The 14,231-nt window shown below is 38.7% G+C and overlaps 1 protein-coding gene across 3 annotated transcripts in view; it reads right to left on the bottom strand.

The window, feature by feature from the left end:
* LVRN (laeverin) overlaps window positions 1-14,231 on the bottom strand; it is a 36,728-nt gene that overhangs the window by 20,790 nt on the left and 1,707 nt on the right. For all 3 annotated transcript variants that reach the window (XR_008965737.1, XM_057372324.1, XM_057372333.1), the window contains exons 2-7: window positions 9,604-9,746; window positions 8,566-8,705; window positions 6,330-6,456; window positions 3,998-4,152; window positions 2,505-2,618; window positions 251-385 (exon numbers count right to left, since the gene is read on the bottom strand). Coding sequence is in view for 2 of the 3 variants with exons in the window: in XM_057372324.1 (XP_057228307.1) it covers window positions 251-385; window positions 2,505-2,618; window positions 3,998-4,152; window positions 6,330-6,456; window positions 8,566-8,705; window positions 9,604-9,746 (814 nt within the window). In the remaining variant the exon portion in view is untranslated. The remainder of the gene's footprint in view (window positions 1-250; window positions 386-2,504; window positions 2,619-3,997; window positions 4,153-6,329; window positions 6,457-8,565; window positions 8,706-9,603; window positions 9,747-14,231) is intronic.

The raw sequence follows: 14,231 nt of genomic DNA on the forward strand, positions 1-14,231 counted from the left end.
TGTTGCAATATTTTTTCCACATTCCAGAGATGTTAGTTGATCCACAACCACACTTCATATTTCACAGATGTTAAARATGTTTTCACCACTTCCTTCATAGCCAAGTAGATTTGCAACATTCAATAAATTTGCATGTGCAGCAGAAACACATTTTGTATGACAAAACAGTTTTGTTCAGCAGTTCTTCCCAAACCTACCTTGTACCATTAGTTTAGAATCTGAGAGAAACAGGAAGMATTTTTTTCTTTACCTTGCTGTACGTGATGCTGTCAAACAGAGACATTAATGATCCTTTGAYCTTGTCTTCACTCTCTGACAGTGATCGAGCTTTTTCAGTGTCTTCCTTTAAGACAGGTTGTACAAAATGAGCATAAAAGATTTTATCCTGCAAGAGAAAGACAAATCTAAATGAGCTGAACAGAAGGTACTAATTCTCTGGAGAGAATGAGAACTATGGAATTAGCACTATTATGAATCATATGTCTATAAGCAAACTCCCCCAACTCCCTAACTTTCCCATGAAGTACAAGGGGCCATATATCAGATCCTGATATGTTCCAAATGCAGTGTCAGTGACCTGTGAAAATTTTACATCTCYAAGGTACTGTGGGCTTGGGCCTGATGAAGTCAGTTACAGTGTAATCCTCAGGCAAAAATAAATCAACYACATTAAACAGCAAATGAACAAATACTGAAAACTGAAAGCCTGTATCTCATTTACTTGTGTTGTGAATGTGTCCGCATTTTCCTCCTAAATTCCCTGTTTCTTCTGTTGCAACCCTGAGCAATAACCTAAAACCTAAATGCTGAAGGTACCAAGGTTTAGCTCTGAGGCACTTCTGCTGTCAGTCAGTGAGAAATATGGAGGGAAAATGACTCCTCAGAAGTAAACGTCACCTACCATGGTCAACAGCTCAGAGGAGGGACTGAGCACCTCTTCTGTAAGAATAGGCTAAAGAGAGCTGGAACTGCTCAGCCTGGGAAGAGAGGGCTCAGAGGGAGCTCATCCGTGTATCCACCTGAAGGAAGGCTGAGCAAAGGACAAAGCCAGCTTTTCCAGTGGTGCCCAGTGACAGGACTGGAGGCAATGGGCACACASTGAAACACAGGARTTCTCTCTGAACACCAGARAACACATCTTCACTGTGAAGGTGACTAAGCATTTGCACAGATTGCCGTCAGAAGTTCTGGAGCCTCCATCCCTAGAGATGTTCAAAAGCTGTCCTGGGCAATTGGCTCTTGTGTGGCCCTGCTTGTGCAGGGAGGTTGGACAAGATGACCTCCAAATGTCTCCTCTAACCTCAGCCATCCTGTGACTCTGTGAACGTTTATGACTCACAAATCTGTGCAAGAAAGACCTATATTCTCACATCTGTGTGAGTTATTCTGCATTCCCCAAGGCGCATTACCTAACTGCAATTTATCAAATAGAATTATTGCCCAATATTAAGATTTACTTTATGGATATAAGTGACAGATGCCGATTTTTAGAAAAACAAACTTCTAAATTAAAAGTTTAAAAACAAAAATAAGTCAAAAATTTATTTCCAATTTAAACTTTGGAGGCCTTTACACTTTCCAGTGATTTTCAGACACTGCATTACAGACAATAAACTGAGCTGTTGTTGAAGTTCATAGCAGAAGGTAAGCATATCCCATGACCTAGAAATCATTCCAACAGAACTTGTTTGGTGTATCTTTATTAGTTTTCAATCAAGCATGTAATTAAGTGCTTTGGTGAATGAGAATAGGTAATCGACAAATGGTATTTCAATTTAGCCAAATAAAATGCACACTGGATTAACTGCAGTCACAGACCTGGCCAGACTAAAGGYTTTTCCTTCCTTCAGAAGTTGATGGCACCACGTACAGACATTTAGGATTGCATGGGCAAGTGCACCTCATCTCATGGCTGCAATTAGCAGCTCCTATCCATCTGTCTCTGAGTTTAACAAGAGATGGGCTCTTCTGATATCCTATGGGATTTATGCTTATTCCCATTCGGGCAGAATGGGAAGGAATTTTACCCTGCTGTTGTATTAGCTATGTGCATTTTATTTGTCTTATCTACAACCAGACATCCAGGGACCCAGTGGGGTAAGCAGACTCAAAACAACCCAACTTAATCTCTGCCTGGCAAAGATACCTGTGGAATGCAATAATTAGAAAAGAGCTTGGCAGGCAAGGAGGAAAACCATCAGCTACAACAGGACCCAGGAGAGAAATCTGGGTTTGCTGCAGGACAGACCTAGGCCCAAACACCAACTCTTTGCCACTGCAGAATCACAGCTGTCCAGCTGTTCTCTGCACCAGCTGTAGAGAGCTGGATGTGATCATAGCTCCCCCCGCCCCCTCCAGATGGAGACCTACAAGAAAATAATCAAGACCTACCATCTTTCTCACAGTAGTGAAGTTCATAATGGCACTGTTTAATTAAATCCATTTCCTGCACCTTCCTTTCATTTGTTCATGATGGAACTTTGCTAGTAAGCATAAGTACTTACCAGTGAAAGATTGGGCTCAACAAAGGTAGCTCCCAGCAACTCAAAGTAAGATGTGAGGCCCTCATTAAGCCACAGATCATTCCACCAGTTCATTGTAACCAGGTTTCCAAACCACTTTAATAGAAAGAAAAAATTTCTCAAAATCACCTTGGACTGCTCTTTCCCCTTTTTTGCACGTTAAACACACATACATAGGCTAAAGTAATTTTATTTAATATCCAAGTGTAAATTGAATAAAATGATGAATATTCCTGCATATATATGATAGTGAAAATTCAGTAGAAAAATATGTGCTTTAGAAAAAGTCTGTTTCAGGGCAGTTATTTTTAAATTGCTTCATCTCCAATTTCATACCATGAATGTCAATCTCAGTGCATKATGTCATTCTTTTATAATATTTAATTTTAAACACTTCTCATTATAAGTTAAATATCTAAAATATCCTATCAGGCTATGATTTAAAGTAGGACATTTATCAAACAATTACAAAATTAACTTTCCATGTTCTTAACAAAGTGAAATTGTCAGAGGAATGATACACAAAACCGAGGAACCATTTCCAAAACTAACAAATCCCTTTCCTGGTAAGTACAAAACATCCAAAACAGCTGCTGTGCACCCCTATCTGGCAGTTAATACTTAACAATAAATGATCACTTCTGGATTTATATTTTATTTGATAATTCTTATAAACCTGAACTACAACTTTATTGTAAAATATAGTTWAGTTAAGCACTGACATTTATTTCATTGGCCTGCAGTAAAAACACTGCACTCATCTGAAGGTCTGGGAAGTTACAGACCTTGTCAGAAAGGCATAAATGTGTACCAGCCAAGATAGGCTTCTTTGTTAATTTTACTGACTAAGTGCAAATAGTTGTTGCTCTGGCAAATAACAGGAAATTAAACATTGTCAATAAGGAAGTGAAACTGCATTGTCATTCCAAATCAAGTAAGAAAGAATTCAGAAAGCTCTATGAAAGCTGGGAAAAGATCCAGTTACAGTGCAAAGTGTGTTCACGTTAATTTTGTTAATTCTGTTGTACTACGGGCTGTGTCCTACAGAAAAACAATACCTTTTGCAATATGTCCGTGCACTGCCACTATAGAAGAATACTGATGAAATCTATTAAGTCTCCTAACAAAGTTCCGAGTTTACTGTACAGAGAGAGTACTGCCATCCCTATGTCCCTAGAGCATCCCCTAGCATGGCAATCAAGTAATRTGTAAGAAATAAAACTAACGATGCCATTAACAGTTTTGTATCAATGAGTTCAGTACAATCACTATGCAGTCTGTAACATGACAGAACCTAATTTCAGTATTACTTTATCGGCAGAGCCTATGTTCAAACAGGCTTTCAGTGCTCTAGTGCTCACACTCCCTTCTGTCAAGTAGTTCTTTTGATTCTACTAATCACTAACTGCATCATCAGCAATCGYAAGGAAACAATGTCATAGGCAAATAAATGAACAGAATTTTTTACCACATGCCTGGTGTCCTATCTCATGTGACACAACTAAAGCGACCACTGCCTTCGTGCCTGTGAATTCATCACTTGGGAGGCTCATCAATGCTGCTTCTTGGAAAACCATTAGCCCCCAGTTTTCCATACCACCTGCTTCAAAATCAGGCAGTGCAACCAGATCTAAATTGATTCAAAAAAAAAAAAAAAAAAATCTTTAACATTTTCATAAATAAAACGTTCACATGATTTTAGTGCTCACACTGGCTCAGTGGCCCATTCAAGGACACACTGTAATGGTTCTTTGTGGTATCACAGTAACACTTCCAAATGGTCACTGAAATTTCTTCTTGTCATGCTTTTCATCTATGATGCCATTCCTTCAGGAAGCCCCATAATAAATTCCCACGAAGCCCAGATCTGTACTGTATCTTCTACGTACAAGTGTTTTGAATGAAAATGAAGGTTAAAAGAGAATACATTCACTAATGGCTGTCAGAAATCTTTCCTAGTGAGTTTCTCCTGTATTTGGGTAACATAATACTTACCTTTTTCTTCAGCCTAGTCACTGTTAGAAAAGAATTCTTGCTCTTTTAGCTGTGTGAGTAGAGACACCTGTTCCACTCTTATTTGAAGGGCACCTTAGAAGCATCGTCTCTTTATTTACACAATAAGACTGTCACCTCTCTACTGCCCTTCTGCCTTATTCTGCACAGAGATCAGTTTTCMGTTCAAATCTGAGAGCTGGACAAGATACAAGGATCTCATAGAAAGATACACTGTTTAAAGTCAGCAGCAAAGATCAAAATTTGGAAAAGGTATGCAGAAGGTTTATAGGTAGACACAAGCTTGTATCCCAGAGCAGCTGACCACAAGAAAGCTGCAGTCCAGAAGCCAGGCAATCAATGCAAACATGGTGCTGAGCCCCAGCAAAAGCAGGCTGCATCTCAGATGGGATTATTGCCTCGAGCTTAACAGAAAAGGTATTTCACTTTTGGTGAGCAGCCCTTATCCAACAATCTTGGGGCAAGACAGCTTGCTTATRACTGCATTAAAATCAGGTACAGACAAAACCTTAAAGACCACGGGTTTAATTAAATGTGTTTGTTCTTAATTTCGCATTTCGAGTTTGCAACAGAAATYGCTAGCATTTACCAGGATGCACTTGCTTGGTCTAGTCTTACTATTTTTAAGCAAAACTTCACAGAAAGACACGGGGAAATCCAGTATATTGCATGGTATTACAGTGGGGATTGTAATGGTATTACAGCCCTCTCTGAAACCAAAATTCTACCCAGCAGGAAGTTTGCAATACTGCTCCTCCATTTCAGCTGCATAATAGGTTTTTATTTAATGAATTAATGTATTGACATTGCTGCTAAACAGAAGAACATAAGCATGAAACAGAATAATGCACAGCCCTTGACTAGCTTGTAAGATTACTAAAAGAAGAAWATGTAAAGAGTAAAGACTGCATATATTAAGTTTTCTAAAAGAAGTGTAGTGAGTAATTCTGCAAGTTATTAGAAAAATATACTGGGCAATAATAAATTTACACAAATTAACTTTTATTTCTTTCAAGTGCCAAAATTCAGATTTGAGAAATCAACAAACTATCCAGTCAAGAAAAGAGGGAAATTCTTTCCCCTCACTCCTACAATCTGCTAAAATCATTGGCAGGTTCAAAATCCATTTAAAAAAAGAACTCCTTCTGTCTTCTCAATATTCTACCCATTTTCCCATCGTATTCATGCTGAAACCCTAGGGAATCCAAGTACAAGCAGCAAACTGTACAATGAATTACATGGTGGGATCCTATTTTTTGACTGAAGCTAGAGTGAACCAACTTACCTGATGTCCATTCCAAATAGAAATGTTTTCCTGCAGGGGAATTCTCCCTGTTTTTCTGGGGAGGAAAGCACAGGAACATACACCAAACTCACAGGGAAGGCAGGAATGTACTGAAGAAAGCAAGGAATGCTTTTGGTGGGACACAGGCTACTAGCATCATGGATTTACCAGGAGGACACAACATCCTTGCATATTATGATCTATGGATCCCAGAAACAACCACGTGACWGAACTACTCCTTTCTATCCACTTTGTTGACCCATCTGCTCCTTTATTAAGAAAATATTCTTTAAAAGAATGAGTGGAATGCAAAGGTAGGAGTGCTGCATTACAGGTGAATAAAAGCCATGTCACAGAAAAGATAATTGAGTGATTTTAAGTTTAGGGGGTTTATTCCATAAGTATTGTAAGCTGTAAAAGGAGAATACTGCAAAGGAACACATTGCTTCTGTGAATGTTGTACCATTAGCAGAAATTTTTGATCCATTTCAGAAAATTAATCATCTCACCTGTCTTTGGCAGAGGGTAGCTGACATTAAGTACATCCTCCAGAAATGAAAATATTGGGCCCGTGATATTTAAAGCATATTCAACATACCCATTTTTAACTGCCTCTTTCCGAGCCCAAATACGTATCTGCAATAAAACAAAGAAGAGTTATCTTAAACAACCCTCACATTTTCATTTCCTTTTCTTCTATTCTGTGAATCATTGCTGGAAAAAAGCTGTCTGTCCAAACCAGACTAAGCAATGAAGCTTTTAGTTTTAAAAAAACCCAACTTGTGTTTTGCTGGACTTAACAAARTGCAGCAGAGACCCCGATCCTGCTAAAATCTAGGAAGGTTCCAGTACTTCAAACGGGCAAAGATTTGAACACAAATATACATTGTAGAAACAAATGAACTATTAGCTTTTATTTTCTTAAATGGCAAATGCTCTCAAACTACTTAGAATTACCCGTCTTAAACCAATGTATTCCAGTGACTGTGTCTAGGTGGCAAGCTTTCCTTTAGCCCACCTGAAGAGGGAGAAAATGGATGTTCAGAGAGCGTTTGCAGTCCCAACACACACATCTCTCTTCCTGAACTTTCTCACAGACCGTCAGCCTCCTCTTTGCTGGAGAAAGCAGATGAAATCTGAACAGATGACATCCATATCTCTGAGAAATGAAGACCACCGTAGCAAGAACTTATTCCCCTCCTGTGCCCATTTGCTTTGTCATGATAGACAAAAAGGCGGCTGCTTGCCCAAAAGTGATGGAGTAGCCTGAGAAAAGGTCTGTCTCCATCATCTATCTCTGAACAAGAGACCCTCCAGCAGTGCCCAGCAGCTCAAAACCTTCACATTTCTCACATCTAAATGCAATGCATGATCTCACAAGAAGCTGCACAGCCAAACCCCAAGAGCACAGCTRAGAAGCATCAATATTTAATGGAAAAAAAAAATTAAGCATATTCAGTCAACAGAGTATCCTTAAATCTCTGAGGCCCTCTTTTCAGCCAAGGCTTCAGAGGAGAATCAAAGACCAGATCATTTCATTTTCCAAACACAACTAGCATCTTAAAATCCTAATCCTAATATAAGTTTTAGTGTTTCAGGCTGTAAATTATTTACCAGAAACATCAAAATAGGCACAATAAACATGGTCTCACAAACACTGTGAAGGCATAAACTGAGCATCTCTGTCCAAAACCAACAGGTGAAATATCCTTTCTACTCAATCTCACAGAACACAGGTGGTGCCTTTTCTCTCTGAAAAACAGCTCATTTGAATGCTCTGCTCTACYGTGTCCTGTCAGTCAAGAACAAGACCCAGGAAAAAGGCACCACAGTCACAGCTGTGAGTATCCAACAAGTWGAACACAGAAAGTGGAGGTGTGACACACCAAATTCAGCCTTCCCTTTACAAAAGAGCCGATACTGCTCTTCCTAGATGACCTCTGCATTGTTCTCTTACATTATCTCACCTTTCCAGTAGGATGAGAGTGAGCGAACCATGAAGTGCTCTCATTTAATAAAGAGAAAAAGTAAAGGCTACTTTTAACAGCTTTATGCTGGAACTTACTATTTATTTAGGACAAACTTGATACATCTTTTTCTGTAGACTTTGAGCAAAGGAAACAAAGTGAASCAACTGCTGCCAATGCAGTACGTGTTCTTACAACTTCTCTCAACAAGCTTTGGCCATTTTAGCCTAGCTGCAAAACTGAATACTCACAGTTTTAGATATTTCATACACAGGACTGTCACTTTTGGAGGCTAAAAAATGTGAACACTGTGGAATAGAAGATTAATATACTAATATACAAAATATTTGGGGCACTCCCACTGATATCACAATGCTGCTCCTCAAAGGACCTTGAGGAACAAGTCACTGAACATCAGTGGTTTGTCACAGCAGTAGAAATTAGTCTCTTTTCCAACTAAGACACCTAAGGAAGTAAGAACACCCTGAATTATAACCAGTACTTTCTGCAGTGTAGCTGCTCCTAAATTTTAACCTACAAAGTCCATACCTACCAATGCAGTTGTATGAGATGAATAGGACGAGACAATAAACTAATTGTCCCAAAGGAAAGCTGTCTGCAGAAATATCTACAAATGTTAGCAGTGTTACCACATAAGCAGATAGTTTGGAATGGAAAGCACAGTAAAGGTCTGTGATAATCTTAAAGATACATGATGCACCACAGGACTAACTTGTGTTGTAAACTCCTATAATGTGTTATGCAGCCTCATATCTACCTCATTTCCCCGCTCGGTTCTGGTGACATGATCAAAATCACAAATCACAAAAGCAGTCAAGTAAGTTGACATTTTCAGTGAAGTGTTAAAAGTGGTAACTCTCCACAGGCTTCCATTTTCATCTTTCACTTCAGATACATCTAGAAAAAAAGTCAAAGAAATATTCAAACCAAAGTTCTTCCATAATAAACGAAGAATTTTGTGTTTTCTGAATGTCTTTTTTACCCCTTTCTTCAATATGATGTATTCGTGCACTAACTCATATGTTTTGAGTAGAAGGAGCGCAGCCAGACTTGCTGCTACTGACAATTATCAGAATTGTGACCTTCCATGCAAACAGCAAAAATCCACTCTTGAGATTCTAAACTAAAGTCTTGGATCAATATCAATATCAGTATCAATATCAAACTCCATCAGTTTTAATATGTGAGCAAACTGAGGACAATTTATCCTATGCTACCCGTCTAAAACATACCACTTGTTATGATCCAAATATTGGTCATGACTGCCTAAGAATTATTAATTACATAACAGGTAACTTCCTTTTAAGTAAGGAGGACACAGGMAAGATTCTTTGGGGTAGAAAACGCTTCCAGTGATTCTCACTGAGATCCCATCAATTAAAATTAAAGGAATCCCGATGCCAAAAATAATACTTTTCCATTCTTGGAACTGCCATTTTGCTTTAAAGGTATGTCACATAGTAAGACAGACACACTAACTAAGCAGTAAATACCAGAAATCAAACCCTCTGCAGCTTTCAGCAGACAGAGGAGAGCACATCACAAGTAATAAAACTGTTTGATAGAATGATTGCCATCAGAGACATGAATTATGAGTAACAGAGTCATTAATTATTTTAACAGAGTTAAAACTTTAAGTTCAGAGACACAGATTTTCTGTGCCTTTTGAAGGCATTAGCAAATGGACAACRGAAAGCTGCTTCTTTGGATGACATAATCTCAGATGAATGGCACCCTTTGTAAAAGTAATTTCGGTGGGAAAAAAAAACCATACATCAGTTTGTTGTTTACCTACCAATTGCAGGCATGTTGGAAAGAGCCACATAGCTTGGGTCATGGACAATTCTGATATTAAATGTGGCCTTCATGGCAGGTTCATCAAAACATGGGTAAACTGTCCTGGCATATGTTGGTTCCATTTGGGAGGCAATGAGCATTCTGTGTTAAAAATGCAAATAAGATTAATCCAGCAGGCTACAGCTGATCAAAATCCATATACAACACAGAGACAACAAATTAGAAAAAGCCAGAGATGAATAATGTAGATATGCAGATTTGGAAAAGATTTGGCTATTATTTCATGTCATGACTAAATCCCCATACCCAACTGAAAGTTCAGTTTGGATATTTGTAGATAAAAGCAGTCTTTTTTTAATTACAACTGGGTTTTTTTTTTCATCACAGGCGTTTTGTAGATACTCTATTTTTAAATATTTGAGTATTTCTACTCTGTTTACTAGAACAGAGTTGATTAAAGTTTTGCATACAGCAGACAATGTCTCTTTACGCCTGTTCTTCTCCCTAATGCATGCACTTCCATTAAATAATTAATTATACATTTTAATTAAAAAATGTAATAACTGTTAACTAACTGAATATTCCTGCAAATACAGCACCAGGGCTGTCCCAGCGCACTGGTAAACCCAGAATAATATTCAAARGGATCCTTTATGCCAAAGAGGTTTGCCCCACTTGTGGCACACTGTAACACTCRTCCTGTTTGAGCTAAGTGAGCTCTGCTCCAGTCAGATGCTCAGCAAGCAGGTCCAGTCAAGGTTAATCCTGCTCTGTGAGGCTGTCAGGGAGAATTTAGCAGCAAACCAAAGCCCCAGGTTTGGCTGGAGACTGGACTGGAGAGTGGCAGGAACGGCATTAATAGCAGAAAAACTGACTGCAAATGAACCACTTTACACAGTCATATCTGCAGCTATCACTCTGTTGAGCTCTCTCCACAGCACCTGGCTGCAGSGCAGTGATCTCCTGTACACCTCTCAAGGTTGCCCTCGAGGCTGTAAGACSCCTTACCCAGCACCAGATGTGGATGAGCTTGTGAAATTTTTCACGTGCATGCAACATTTAAGATTTTTTATAGAAAASTTGCTCAATAATCTTTGACTCCCATACTAAATTTAAGTGTAGAGAATTGACCACTAATCCATGTATGCTTATTAAATATKAAAATAATTATTTATACTGAATACTCACTAACTGTTAAATATTAAAACCTAAATTTACTGTTGGAGTGATCTCTGACTCTTCTCCTGCAACACACACTCACTGGAAGCAAAAGATGAATCACTGTGTCTCATGGCAGAAGCCTCAACGAGCTGCACATCTGAGCTGTTCACATAAGGGCACCCCTACCCAGAATTAGAACAAATACCCTTGCAATGGTCCTCAAAGCTCCAAACCTGACATCCAAGCAGTACCAGCAGCTGGCCACACAAGAATGGCATAATCTCTTACTTTGGTGACCTCACTGCTACAGAGCAAATATTTTACTGCTGTAGTTCAGGTGTTTCCTGACAGGGTATCCACACCAGGTTCAGAAAGGCTTATTCTTACCACTGAGACATCCCAAACAAGCCAGGATCCATCAACATTGTTCCCATACATACAGCAGGTAATGAAACACATCTGCACTGCATTCTAGCAATTGGTGCAGAAGCAACTGMTAAAATATATCAATGCAAATATTGTGTTTAGTTACATCTTGTAACACATCTGTTCAGCCCGGTCCAGTCAARTATTTTATGCACAGGACATGTGCAGAGTGGCTACCAAGCAAAATTCCAAAAGGATTTTGGAATGTTAATGTGAACAGTGATGTACATAAAGCCTGCACTTCATAGTACAGCCTCTGAGGACCTCTAACCCTGAAGTAGCACACCTGAGCTCATTCAYGGCAGTGCAAGAAGACCTTTATGAGAGCTATGGACAACAAAACTCCTCCACTGTATATGTTTGAGCCAGCAGTGGCAGAGAAGAAGAGCAAAGGGGGTTTCTCTCTCTTTCTGCCTAGCTATATCCTGCTGTGGACTGCCACAGCTATTTGCAGAATACAGATTCACCCTTTCAACAGGAAAGCCTTCAAACACCTGGTGCTAGACAAGTGTGAGCTTCTTCTCCTTTACTCCTACAAGCACTGCAGACACGGGCTGTCCTATACCCATGACAAGCACTCCCATTTTTCAGTGTTTTCTTTCACTTGCATGACATGATCAGGTGGGCAGTACAAACTGGCAGCAAGAGTGAACATATACAGTCATCAATGGTCAAACTGGTAACAAGTAATTTCTGTGTTGGATATTCAGTGAAGCTGGAGCTTTGGTTTATTCTTTTTTCACAGAGGTAAGGYTAAGGCTTCTGAAAATAGCTGTGTCCCTGAACAGCTTTGCCACCCAGTGTAAGAGCAGTGGGGTTAGCTGACCAAGAAATATCACCAATAAAAAGATAGCCCAGGTGGAACAAACATTTCAGGGACTCCACTTCTCAAAACTTACCTTTCAGACTCTTCTGAAATGAGAAGTCTYTAGCAGTTCCACAGGCAGAAATTACAAAAAACATTAGGGCTTCCATCATGTGCAAGAAACACATAGATGACCATAGATAATCACATTGCCTGTAACAGCTGCTGGTTTCAGTCAGGTGCTGAAGCCAGAAAGCCTTCTCAGGAAACTGACCTGAGGGTCTGCTGAAGATTGATAGGAGTCACTGCAGAGGAATGACTCCAGGACATTTTGCTGGAGATGGAAGTTTCCTTGCAGAACAGTAACGGGCTCTGTGCTGACAGCTGAAGGGCACTGAAAGCTTTTCTATCACTTCTGATCTATGTAATCCATTAGAACCCAACTTTTCCGATCATTAATATCTTGACTGACCTTACAAACTGYTCAAAACATATCTCCTCCAAAAAAAGAATGCAAAACCCCTTCAGTGTTATTGGAACCCATCCGATTAGGAAATGGCTGGTAAAGTAATGACCTAACTCTTAGTGAAGGAAAAATAAYAAGATACTGCCGCATAACCTCGATTCAAAGAAAGCAGAAAAAATATTCAAAATAATTCAATAATATCAGTAAAGTGTGCAAGAACAAATACTTAAAACAGTACAATATATCTGCACTCAGTGGATTTCCTCTGATTTATTCCATTGTCTAAATACCACTGTCATCTCTTTAACCAGACAGCAGTCTCATATTTCATTAGTGCTTTATGGAACAAATGGAACATTTGTCATAAATGCTCTAAACAATTGGAGATTGAATTGTACCTATTATTTGAATGTTTTTAAAACCTATTTTTCTTATTTTCTACTGCTCCAGCAAGGCTGATGACAGCAATCTTTTTTCCAGACACTGAATTTTTCACAGTCTGAATCAAAAACCATTATTTTCCACGTCAGTGTTTCTTATGTTGCCTGATTTCAAAAGACAAAACCCTTGCAACAGTATTAAAATGGTAAAATAAAAAGCAGTTCTTTATGGGAAGCTTCCAGGTACATCCACAGTTATGGGCTATGGGCATGTCTGTATTGGATTTCTACAATTTTGATAAGTTTAAGAAAGTATCATATCTGACAAACATTGTCCAATTAGAAGGGCAGTCGGTTGGGTCTTTTCCCCCTGGGTACTGCCCCATTGGAGCTGGTCCAGGGCTTCTTTGCCCTACTTCTTATTATGTCTTATCAGATTCTGACTGGAGAACAAGATGTTCTTCTTGTAGGTCCTCTACTTGAAAATAAGCCTAAACAGTATTTCRGGAATGTRTTAGAAGGTTAGTTTATTACTCTAAAATCTATGAGAAAGGGTAGGAAAAATACCAGGAGCTGTATAACCACATATTAATGGTCTACARAGCTACAAATACATGAAAAATACATTAAAAGTAAAAATCTTTAGGCATCACTTAGAACTTAATTGAGTTAATACAGGATCAGAAAGCATAGTGACACAGTAGTAAGTAATTAAATACTYGTTCCTTTCTGATTTGGATTCTTATAAAATCATGTAAACAAAAAAGCTCTGGATTTTTCTTACCTTAAATTGCAAACAATTCTGTGAACAACAATCAGTGAATGAAGAAATTGCAATTTAAGAAAAATGGAATGTGCTTCCTAAAATACTGTAATACTGCATTTTTCTCTAAGGCTTACCAAATTACCACTTTTTTCTCAAAAAAAAAAAAAAAAAAAAAAAAAAAAAAAAAGGTCTGTATAAGTTACATTTTCCAGATGTGGCAGACAATGGCTTGAAGATTAACACAAGATATGGCAGATGAAAAGCCAGCTTGTTGAGAAAAGCCATGCAGTCCTCCATTTCAATAAAAACTATTAACTTCATTTTGTGGTTTTGTGGTTAGTGCCACTACTCATACAGAGGCTGAAGTGTATGGATCCTGTGAGTGACTGCATATTGCCTGCCCAAACAAGAAGCCTATGAATTGYTGAGGTACATTTCACTTTAGTGGACTCACTGATAGGCTGGGAGACAGTAATATTTGAATTTTGACCCTGAGTTTCCTTTTGACCCAGAGTTTGCTCAGCAAATCACAACATCTTTAATTATYCAAAATGAGATAACTTTAGAACAAGCAATTCGCCTGTCTCTTCTTCAAATTCCTATTTTGAGAAACTTTTTCCAC

This window comes from Malurus melanocephalus, unplaced genomic scaffold (genome assembly GCF_030028575.1).
Source record: "Malurus melanocephalus ecotype Western Australia unplaced genomic scaffold, MMel_1.1 scaffold_7, whole genome shotgun sequence".
NCBI lineage: Eukaryota > Metazoa > Chordata > Aves > Passeriformes > Maluridae > Malurus > Malurus melanocephalus.